General features: G+C 31.7%; 1 protein-coding gene across 2 annotated transcripts in view; it reads right to left on the reverse strand.

The window, feature by feature from the left end:
* Positions 1 to 12,419, reverse strand: part of LOC127703885 (uncharacterized) — a 177,001-nt gene extending 164,582 nt beyond the window's left edge. For both annotated transcript variants that reach the window (XR_007983102.1, XM_052207955.1), the window contains exons 1-4: positions 12,123 to 12,419; positions 10,151 to 10,205; positions 9,667 to 9,740; positions 4,603 to 4,656 (exon numbers count right to left, since the gene is read on the reverse strand). Coding sequence is in view for 1 of the 2 variants with exons in the window: in XM_052207955.1 (XP_052063915.1) it covers positions 4,603 to 4,656; positions 9,667 to 9,740; positions 10,151 to 10,205; positions 12,123 to 12,219 (280 nt within the window). In the remaining variant the exon portion in view is untranslated. The remainder of the gene's footprint in view (positions 1 to 4,602; positions 4,657 to 9,666; positions 9,741 to 10,150; positions 10,206 to 12,122) is intronic.
* Between the last annotated feature and the right edge of the window lie 316 nt (positions 12,420 to 12,735).

The raw sequence follows: 12,735 nt of genomic DNA on the forward strand, positions 1-12,735 counted from the left end.
AGTTTATACATGACAGACACTGAAAAACATAAATGTGTAGAGTATACATGTAGTATTGTACTGGACATACCAATGCAGTGGGAGAAGATATTTTTTTGACATACCGATTCAAAATCATGTGCAAGATGAAAAAAAAATGAATGTTTATGCTTCCCTTGTCCCTATCCCGGGGGAAAGGATTTCTTTCTATATGAATGTATACACATACGTGTCAAATATATTAGCGAGTTGCCATTTCACTTAGGTAAAATGTGAATAGATCAATATATTTTATCTTTCGATTGAAAATCTGTATAAATGTTTTTATCGCTTTTAAATACAGTTAAGATTTATAAAAAATACACTGATAAATAAGAAATATTTGAACGGGTTATTAATTTGTCCTGAAATATATTATATTCCTTCGCCGTGTTTTTCACAATACTTCAATATATGAATGGTTTTTTGAAATACCAGCTGCGCTGCACGTCTGTACCCACAATGCCATGTTGATACCCCCCGCAGTGGTCCTTACTAAATCGAACTTTATTGAGGATATGGTGTTTTTGTAAAGAAAACAAGCATCCGAATTTAATGAATAAAGTAAAACCACACCGGCAGAGTTGGCTAGTAGAGCGGTTTTTTACGATAGGAATTTTAAATTGTCTCACTTTACAGAAATTGCAGTTTAAATGTAGTCTTAATTTGTTCTCGTCTGGAAAATGATTAAAAATTTTGCCACTGAACGTAAAGCATACAACAATTAATCAATTGATCTTTTATTAGCTTAACAGTCAGAAAACATATTTCGACGGATTGTTGTGGCCCATGTTTAGTTTCATTAAAAATATTCTTCATGAATAAAACTGATTTTTTGTATGATAGGGGTAAAAATTAATATTATGATTATGCACATCTTAGTACAAAAGTATCTCGTATGGAGCAAGTTTTTGAAAGAGAGTCCCCTAGTAACCACGATAGAGAAATAGGTAAAAGTCTTCGTTTAAGGACTAAGGCTCAATGGGCTTCACGTAGATCTGTTGGTTGCATAAATACGCATTTTAGACGTTCAATATGAAATAGGGTAATAGCACGCTTTCTACAGCTTTACATTACAATGTGTATGGGATTGCCTATCCGATGCAAAATTGTTGACCCTATGTAACATGTCTTCGTTTTTGAGGTAGTCAAATTCCAAAATACCCCGTCCTTTCTGCCAGCTGAAGACCATTATTTTTTTTTCCAAAATTGTGGTCTTTGTGGTCTTTTTATTTAAACCACTCTGTCGTTGTCGCCGATTGTTATGTTATTTGTTAACTCAATAGATGAAATACAATTTATCAAGAATTTTTGATGAAAATGTTTTCTATTGGATTATATGCAAATTTTGGTTTAACCTGGAAATCAAATATCTTAAATCCACAAAAATTGGTACCCACGAAAATAAATAATCCACAGTATTCATTTAGACTCCCCCCAAGGGGTGACTGAGGAATAGAAATATGGCCTCCATTGGTCTTCCTCCGACCGGCAATAAAACCCTCGTCAAAGTGGGGCGTTAGTTTAGCTGTGCGGGATTTTTCAAGTACGCAGCCACGTCCGGGTATAATGGAGACGTGAAATCCGATGTCTCGCGTAAAGAGAATGCCAAGTTCTTTGCACGTTAACAACCCTTGCATCAACTCTTTGAGCGGTCCGTAGGTGGCCTGTTGCAAGGCTAAATTTCTATCCCTATCCAGTATACCCTCATTTTCCCGTGGCAGTCCTAATTTCACTGACCTTCATCCCGGACGACCTATATTACAGGACCTACCTAATGTATTTATTGTAAATTTATTCTCTCCCTGAACATGTAGGAAATAATTGCCACTGGACGCTAAGCAACCAACAATCAATCATTATGACTCAATCTTAAATGTTCAAGATAAAATTTATTTGAGGTTTAAATTACATAAGAAAGAAATGGAAAACAGGACTTACCAAAACTCTTTGAGGGGTCCGAAGGTGAGGTTTGTAAGGCAACATTTCTGTCCTTATCTTAATAAACACTCATTTCCCAGTAGCAGTCAAAATTCTCCCGACATTCATGCCAAATGGCCTCTATTACAGGACATACCTATTGCATTTTTTAATAAATTGTCACGAAACCTGCACGAAATATTTGCCACTGGACATTACGCAACCAAAAAGCAATTAATCAACTTTGTCCGAGAGAGATGCAATCTTTGTAATTTAGGTTAAAACATGTCGTATAAATCACCTCCTACTCTCTGCAACACTGATATCAACTCAGTGCAGGTCTTGACAAATTACTAATGTATGAAGTGCTTATCTTTCTATCCGTTCATGTTAAAGCATATCACAAATGTACTGATAACTAAGAAATATATGTGGGATATATAAATACGAATCCACGTCAGTTCATTTGATGTCTTCCTAGGGAGCCCCCAACTAAAAACGATTGAGAAATTGGTTCAAGAACCGTTTAAAAATCAAGGTGTCGCCTTTTGCGGTTTTCACGTAGGTCTGCGGAATGTATAAGTACGCATCCACGTCAGATCAGAATTGGGGACGTTGAATATGATGTCAGGTAATGACACGCTTTCGACAGCTAAATATTAAAACGTGTTGAGGGTTGCCTATCCGAAGCAAAATTGTTGACCCTATGTAACATGTCTGTGTATTTGGGTTGTCATAATCCCAAATACCCCGTCCTTCAGACCAGCTGAAGATTAATAAATGTGTTCCCAAATTGTGTTTTATGTGGTCCTTTTAATTAAATCAATTAATCGTTGTCGCCGACTGTAATGTTATTTGGTAACTCATAGATGACATGCAATACAACAGGACTTTCAGATGAAGATGTTTTCTATTGGTTTATTTTACAGGTAACTTTTATTGATGTTGATCTAAAACGGTCATTTTTTTATGAACAGCTTCAATAAATTGTTAAGTCATTTTCAGACTTCTCCACTGCGGTAAAGTAAGCACTGTTCAGACAGTTCACTTGCAGATAACAATGTGTTCAGATGCTTTAAATTACCGGTACTTATCAACATCATTTGTCTGAGAAGCTTCTGAACAGTAAATAATTGACAGCAAAAAGTCAAGTTTCAACTTTTTATTTTTCAAAGACATTAAAAGGGCATAATAACCATATAACAAATCCATTAATATTCATAATATACCAAAGTAATAAAGTGATGCATTGAATAGGACTTTGGAAATTCATACGTATTCAATTAGTTGTACATCCTTTGCCTTCAATGTTTTAAAAAGGTTTCAGCAGTCCATGTGAAGTAAATCAAAGATATTAGACGCACAAAAGTGCATATGTTTTAATTTCGTACTACGTTAGACTATCTGGACTTTTGTATTGTTGTTTATACGCTTACTTATTACAGGAGTCTGCTGGTTGTTTTGGTCTGCTTAACTTATATTTTGATATTTTGCAGTCCATTTCATTCTATATTAACTTTTTTGGACAGTCCTTTTTCTCTTTGACACATACAAAAAAGCTACTGTTTTACTGTATCTTCTTATTATCGTTTCATTATATCATGCTTTTAAAAAGTTTGGTTTATGGAGCTTCCAAGCCACAGGTTGTGCACAGTTGACAATGTTTTCTATATATTATTCATAGCAAAAGCAATTGTGTGTGGTAAAAAAATAAATGTATGCTAGAAAGGCAAAATAGTTTAATTTACTACAATCCTTTTAAACACAGATTGTCCTGAAAAAATGCATGAAATATTTACCACTGGATGTTAGGCAAACAACAATCTCTTTGAAAGTTAGGTTATCTGAGTTGTAGCCCCTTATATATCTAAGTCGAAACAAAAATGAAACAAACAAATGAATTGTATTTGTAAAAACAGACTTGACAGATTTGTTTCTGGTTATTTTACAATCCTAAACACCCGATCTACGCTAAGCGTTTTACATTTTCGAAGTCCTATTACATAACATTATGAAAGGATTCTGTCTTTCTTACTTTCAAACAATTAAGTTTAATAATCGTGTTCCCTTTGGTCTTCAATCCGTGCGTCATTACTTTGACTTCTAGACATAACTATTATTTCGAATAATGTCCAATTATTAACTGAACATAGAAAATCAACATGTTGGCAAACACAGAGATTGAGTATTTATCGACAGTTTTGATTAAAATGATTTCAAATTATTATTTACATACAAAACATTATGTATTAAAGGTTAAATTTAAATAATAATTCTACAAAAAGAGAAAACAACTGTTTTTGTGGTACTTAATGTAAAAAAATGTGTAAACTTTATACAACAGTGATAACATCTGAATTGATCAGGGTTCAAGGGGAAAAAATGTGTAATTATTAGATATGTATTTATTTAGGTGCTTGATTTCTTTAATGTATTGTTGACTTATTTTATTTTAAATTCTACTATTTACATTAATATTTTTGGCAAACATCCTTTTAAAATTTGTACATTTGCTTATTAAATGCATGATTTTTTATGGTGTACAAATTTGAATAAGTTTCTCACAGACATTTTTCGAATCCGTTAAAAAATATGGATGGATAATTAAAAATAATATGTTGAAGAATCATAAATTAAATAGTTCATATATTTTACAGTACTTACCGTATGCTAATGACAACAGGAAAACCGATTTAACTGCTTCAATTCGATATTCATCTGCAAAATACGATATACAGTTAATGAAGGTGTTTTGTATTTTACGACAGTTTCAATGTCGATTCAATGTATAATTTTATGACCAAACAGGGTAATTTTAACTGACAGTTGGGTTCATGAACTTTTTCTCAACTCAATGTTTTATTTAGTGATTGTTTTCTATGTTCAATTGTTCAATTATAATAAAACACGTTCCTAAAGATTCTGATGAGCAACATAAACGTTATTATCATCTAAACTTTCATACGTTTTCTTACATGTATCCTTTTTTACTCATATCTTGTTCATTGAAATATATCCAATATCTGTTCTGAACAGCAGTGACAGCCATTTTTAAATGTCGTTTTTATCATTAACCATTATTATGAAGGAAGATAAACAAGAAGCATGAAGCAAAAGTTATGGTGACGACATTTCTGAAAAAAGATATCAAATGCCCGTTTGTTAGCTATTGACATTTACAAGATATAAATTATTTTGAGGATGTTTTCACCTTTTTCAGGGAAAAACTCTTTGGTTGATATATACGGCACGGTCGTGCAGGTACAAACTATTCGGACTCCACTAACAGGGGTTTGCTCCTTACTAAAACATTTTACAACAACATGATGTCGCATTACAGTGGACAGACATTTAATTATTCGTGTGATTATTATAATAATCAGGTATTAAATCGCTAGGAATATTTTGTTCCGCAAGTTATCCAAAAGGTATTTTGGTACGTGACTTCAAACTAAATTGACAACCTATTCAAAACCTTTTTTCTAAATAGAGATATCTCTCCAAAAGCATTTTTTCTAAGTGCACATTTTTCATAAACGTAAAAGATATAAATATAACGTGTTTGTATCCCATGAAATATTTATTCAGTTTTAACTGATTTGTTTAATTAATTCTTTCACGAATCGTTACAATCAACATAGAATTTAGAATATGTTTTAAGTTTTGGCCAACATGACATCTACATGAATTTTTTGTAAATGACTTATGCTAAAATTCATGATTGATTGAATGTCCAGTAGCAAATATTTCAGGACGAGAATAGATTGCAATACATACAATAGGTAAATACTGTTATAGGGGGTCAACCGGGATTGACAGGCGGGAAATAAGGACTGCCACTGAAGCTCACAGTCGATTTAACTTTTTGTTATAACGCCCCATACTTTTATCTTTGGAAAACCTATTTTGTTATTATTTGACTTTTCTTTGCCAATTTAAAATAACTGATTTTCCATGGATATCTTAAGGATATTTTCACATGTAAAACAGAGGCGGAAGAAACATGTACTAAAGTTATATTCAAACACATTAGTCGTAGACAAACCGACAACCCCATCACGGACCGTAATTTGTAATATGTGAACAAAACAAGCGTATGGCATACCTTACAATTTTAACTTGGAATTTTTGGTGAGTTTTATTGTAATTTTAAAATATATTGACCAACTTCATTTTAACAGTTTACCACTTATTTGGTCAATAATGATCGTCGGGATGAGACGATTGCGTACATGCGTTATCCTCCCTTCACTATTTTACCAAGTGGTTTGTTTACGTTACTTCTTTGTATATTGTTAAATAATGAGGGATACTAAAACTTATAGTATGTACAATTGGCCAAAAACAATCATCTATCTATAGAATTTATTATACCTCGAATGTATACAACGAAAATAACACTAACTAAATTAAATGCGTCCGAAGCGCTTTTTAAGATTTACTTTCATTACGAACGTTCAAAACCAAAATTTTGAAAGTCAAGGATTTATTATTGATGTATTGATATCAGCTTCAAAGTGTTAGTATTATAAAACCATGAGGTCTGCCAAAAGTTACTATGTGCATACAATAGTGGTACAAAATCAAGTGAAAAGATTAAAATTTAGATTTAAAAAAAATGAAAGTACCATAAGTTTTCAATTGAAGGTAACAAAGTCTTTCTTTGATTGTGGTAATATGGTCAGCATAGATGGTCCGAGTACACAGTTATTTCGTAGTGCATTTCTTTTAGACAATAAATGAAAATTAAAAAAATCCTACCTGCGCTTTCTCAATAATATTTTTACAGTGTGTTGTACTACTTTTGGGACAAATTATATCAAAATTATAGAAAACTTCATCAGCTCTAACTCAAAATATGGACAATTTTATGTTAAGGGGGTCTTGAAATCTTTTGACAGCTGTCGAAGTGCTTATTTTTAACCTTTTTCAGCTGGACCAAATCACTACTTTACTTTAAAATTCATGACCCAAATTTTTTTAAAGTGTAATTTCATCCCCCTACTTGCTATTTGAGGCATAAAACATGGAGAAATAAATTTGGAAGGGGTATAAAAAAAATTGGCAAGTAACACACTGTCCACACTAGGGACTATATTTGTGGACAACGAGGACGATAACTGTGTACGACCTAATAGGATAGAAAAAGTTGACCAATCTTAACAAAACTTGGTATGACCAAAGCTTAATAAATTATGAGACTGCTTACAAAGTTTCATGGCAATAAGATATATATTATAGACAATATGATAAATTCTATATTCAACTTTGCGTGTTAAATTTTGACGTTAAAATTGAAAAATTTCAACTATCAACATTTGGGGCTTTTAAAATTAAAATATTGCAAAAAAATACTTTTAAAATGCCTTAATATATGACATATCATGTATTCAAAGCAATAGAGTACTCAATTGATATGTCAGACTTAGCATAATTATTCAAAAGTCAAATTTACATGAGCCTGTGCCTAAAAATGGAGGTTTTCCAATGAAGGGGGGCCTTACATGAAGATGTAATATTTTCCAGCAATTTTAAATTTGTGGAGCTTTTTGGTTATAAATAATCCTTACATATGTATTTAATGTACTTTAAATGGAAAGAAAACTTACAAATAACATATCATATTAGTTTAAAAGGGTCTTAGGCCAAGTAAGACTGAAAATAATTTAGGGTCAATTTAGGCCGTAGCACATATTTACATTTAAAAATGCATATTGAAGCTATAGGAAATAAAAAAGTGTGTCTTTTCTATCATTTCTATACTCAGGTGACATGATACAATAAATCTGAGCACAAAAAGACTCTTGCATTCAACATTTTTTGCAGACAGTATGGTCTGATACAAAGATTTTTCACTTTTTAGTGAAAAACTTGCAGGCAATTTTAGTCTCAACAGGCTTATATTTGAACCACTTGCTATCCTACAGAAGAAAAGAAAGATATTATGTGAAATGAAACAGGTACAAAAGACATTGTTAAGTGCTTTTTATACAAATTTAGTGAGGTCTTTATTATGGACTTCAACTTTTATGTACAAAGCTCCTCGCATTTAACTTGATCCAAACAGGGCGTTAGACAAGGGTCATTTATACAACACATTTTACACATATTGTCTGAGATAATCTTCTTTTCTGTAGATTCAGAGTTCACAAATGAGTAATACAACTGGATTAAAGCATAGAAACACAAATATTTTTACATGAAAACCTGTCATATAGAAAGTCAGAATGCCACTTATGCATCAAAATTGCAAAAGCTATGAAATGCTTATTTTGACCATATAATGCCAAAATTGGTCAATTTTGCAGAAATTCTATCAAATAAAAGTTTAAATCCTTTAGTTTCATGCTATTTGACAAATTGACACCATCAAATCATTCAGGGAAGTTGCCAAAGTACACATTCTATATTTTCTGATTTCACCTCAGCTGGACCAAATCACTACTTTACTTTAAAATTCATGACCTAAATTTTTTTACAGTGTAATTTCATCCCCCTACTTGCTATTTGAGGCATAAAACATGGAGAAATAAATTTGGAAGGGGTATAAAACAAATTGGCAAGTAACACACTGTCCACACTAGGGACTATATTTGTGGACAACGAAAATCAAAGGACGATAACTGTGTACTCGGACCAGATGGCAAATGTGGTCAACAAATTCTTACGGAGTATAATACAAACATTAAAGGAGCATTACATTGTAGCTATAGAAAAAATAAAATATGATTTATTTTTGTTCAATCATTAATGAAAGTGAAATAGTGATATAATAATTCGGTTTTAGCAGCCAGTTTAGTTCAGTTTTGTCAAAATGAGCAAAGAAACATCGCTAATGAATTATTCACTTGCAAGTGAATAGTTCGACTTTATTAAATCCGAATTCATATGAATTCAATTGAACTCCTATGATAGAGATGGGTTACGCAGTAACTATGCGTGTTCGGCTATTAAAAAGAAATTTGGAATTGAAACAAGGGCAAACCATTTGGTTGACTGAATCAATCCACCTCATTATAATACAGGTAGAAACGATGATTAACATATTTGTTTAAATTAGAATATGAAAACAAACATGAAATTCTGTATGTATGTGCCTGTCCCAAGTCAGGAACCTGTAATTCAGTGGTTGTCGTTTTTTGCTGTGTTACATATTTGTTTTTCGTATATTATTTTGTAAATACATTAGGTTGGTTTTTTTGTTCTCGTTTGAATTGTTTTACATTTGTCATTTCGGGGCCTTTTTAGCTGACTATACAGTATGGGCTTTGCTCATTGTTGAAGATCGTACGGTGACCTATAGTTTATAATTTCTCTGTCATTTTGTGTCTTATGAAGAGGTGTTTCATTGACGATTATAAAACTTCTTCTTTTTATAAGACCTAGAACAGTCAAATTGCACGTGTTTGTTATCTATGTATACTTATATTTTAGTTTATATCGTGTTATAAGACCGTCGTCAGTCTTCGGAGGTCACCTCGATGAGTAATCAGATGGCATCTAGACTAAAAAACACACGAATTGCCGATACAAATTATTGAGTTGGAGCATCGTAAATTGTTTATTTCAGACTTTTTATAATTTTCAAATTCTTGTTTAATTTTGTTCTAATTTCTTTTAATCTAGTTACGGTGGAAACTTACAAAATGCAACGCAAAACAAGTAATCCGGTTTTCAAATAACTTGATATTTATTGATTGATCCTTTCTGTATCAGGTTAAAACTTACTGGTCGGAAGATGGTTTATGTTGTATTTGAAGTTGTCAAACTCAATGATCTTTATTGTCCGTGATACATTTAATCTATAAAAAAAACCACGAACACATGGTTATTGTCGTATAGTTTTGTTCAGATCAAATAAGATAAATACCCATAAAACATATATAGTAATAAATTCAAATATAATTAAGTATACAACTCCCTAAAGCAAAGTTACCGCTAGAAGAATTTGACTTTTTTTATCGACGTTTCTTTAATGAATTACACAAAGGTTACAGGAAGTAGCTTTTGAAATTTCAGCAACTGATGGTTGTGCTACTTCATCCATCTGGTAGTTGTGTGAAACATTCAAACTTGTGAAAAGATATTCATTTGCGCATCATGACAACTAGGATTTTAATTAATTATCCGAGACATGATACATATGTATAGCTACACTCAAGTTACAGAACATCTCAAAGAAATATAATTTGAAAGATAAACAAACACTTACATATCTTCTGTGTAAAGACTTCTTGACATTTTTATGTCATCATAACATTTGATATCTGAAATACATAATTGAGAAGTTTGGTTTTCTAATAAAATGCTTTTCATTTTGTAAGCAGTATACACATGATCTTCTTTTTCGTCAGTTTTAATGGTCGGTATTTAACTAGTTTGCACAGTCTCAATAACCAGTATGTATGCAAATCTACTGAATTGATTTCATTACACAATAAAAGTGTATTGGTTATAAACATACAGGAGGTATTTGTTTCTTTAATATAAGATGTTATTACATTTACATTTGTGTGCAACTAATTCGTTTCTTAATAAAAAAAAGTGTGTAATGTTAATCAGAAAGACAGTCCGAGTCCTCAACAATAGACAGGAGTCTACACATTATGTCAAATTCTTAAGCGTCCCAAGCCTGTAAACAATTTGGAAAGATATAATAGTAAAAAGTTATATAAAAAAAAAAAGAACTGCATTGAAAAATCAAAACCGCATGTCCTTCATCAAAGGGAAAAATCAAAAGCTCAAACACATTAAACGAATGGAAAACAACTGTCATATTCCTAACTTGGTGCAGGCATTTCCTTATGTAGAAAATAGTGGATTAAACCTGGTTCTTTAGCTAGCTTAACTTCTCGCTTGTATGACAGTCGCATAAAATTCCATTATATTGACAACAATGTGTGAACAAAACAAACAGATGTAATAGGTAAAAATGTAAAAAAAAAAGGGGGTACAGCAGTAAACATAGTGTTATTTTCTTAAGATGGATTATCGGTATATATTTCCTCAAATAGATTTTCTTATACTTTGCCAAAATGAAGATTTAACTATGTTTTTTTCAAAAATATAATAAAAAGTATAGGTCGACCTGCTATTTTTCAAGCTATAAGTCGTGCAAAATTGCCCAAATTTGCATAGGTTGTTCATGGAAAAACAGATTTTTGTGCATACAAAAAAATCTATGAGATAGAATTTTGAAATAAAATATGAGAAGATAGGTTTTATAATATGCTTTAAGAAAATGAATAGAAAAAAAGGTGTCACCGAACTTGTTTCCTTACTACAAGTAAAACATTAAAATGTCCCTATCATTCCAGTATTGTTTTTTACTACTAATAGAGTCATCTACCCTTAAATGGCTATGTTGAAAAATTGATTCTAACAAAAAGTCGTACCAATAAATTGCAAATCTGTCTCCAAATTTGCAGAGTTAGGCAAAGAACAAGACCGATTGTGTACTGCGATTGTACAATCCAAGATGGCGGTATACCATAAATCTACCTTAATCACTATAAAAACGAACAAATATGTCAACAAAGAAAAACAAAATGGCATATAGACAAAGCACATAAGCAAAAATGAAAGACAAAGCATGGAAGCAAAATTGATAGACAAGATAACAAAATTTGAAATAACACAATGACGCGATGTTTAAGTACCGAGCCACGCCGAGAGATATAACAAAAAATGGACCAAACTGAACAGGTAATAATTAAAAAAGAATATGAAAAGAATACTATAACACGTTATTAAGATGATAAACAACGTCAGTACCTAGAATCTCTTCTTCAAGACCACCGTGTATTATTTGTGAAGTTGATCCGGAATAACAAAGTATTGGTATCATTCGATGGACTTTTTCTTAGAAAAAGGACCAGACGTTCTTTGCTAAATATGAGTATTTCGAATAATTAGGCAAGTAATAAACATTAAATGTGCATACAGTAAACGTATCAATAATAATTGATAGCAGGACAAAAGTGATGACTATTTGGCTACGAAATTCCGGGGGTCTAAACGTCTATCTGTGCCTGCAATGGAATAAACCCATTAGATAAAAAGAAACTCTTATTCTAAAAATATCCCTAACTTTAACCCCCTAAACCAGTTTGGATTTCTAGTGAACACGCTAAATAAAGTATTGATAGAATTTGAATCTGACTGAAAAGATAATTGTACTTTACCTTCCAGTCCAACCGTTTGGTTGTACGGATTTATTCCGAGAGAGCAGGAGCAATCTTCAGTTGAAGGATTGCAGTAACATAGGTTTTTTGAGTTCATGACTAAAATGTATCCTCTATCATTATTACAAATACATTGTCCGTCGATCGTAGTGTCGCCGTTTTCATACGTCACCTGACCTAGACTGTTGCAAAATGATTTTTGAAAGGTGCAGTCACTGTATCCAATTGTCTCAAAAATAATAGGCTGATATCTATTAGCACTACATGCTGCTCTGTTTAAGTTAGGTTGAAAGACGTATTTATAACCTGCAAAGAAAGTGCTTAATATACATGAATTTATGAATAAAGTTATTTTAGTTATATTCTGCTACATCCGTAATTTGTCAATTCCATTTTTTCAATTTTTTTTATATACAATGAAATTCATTTCTTTAATATTAACGGCTATTCTATTTAAGACAATTTCTGTTTATTATGTTTCAATCATTTCTTTTCTAAATGAAAATACAGTTATTGTTCAATATATTCGAAATAGTAGTTACTTCAATTCATTGTCTTATCAAGTTTTAAATATGCTATCATTTACAGGACAAACATAAAATAAAAAAATACA

This window comes from Mytilus californianus, unplaced genomic scaffold (genome assembly GCF_021869535.1).
Source record: "Mytilus californianus isolate M0D057914Y unplaced genomic scaffold, xbMytCali1.0.p SCAF_54, whole genome shotgun sequence".
Taxonomy (NCBI): Eukaryota; Metazoa; Mollusca; class Bivalvia; order Mytilida; family Mytilidae; genus Mytilus; species Mytilus californianus.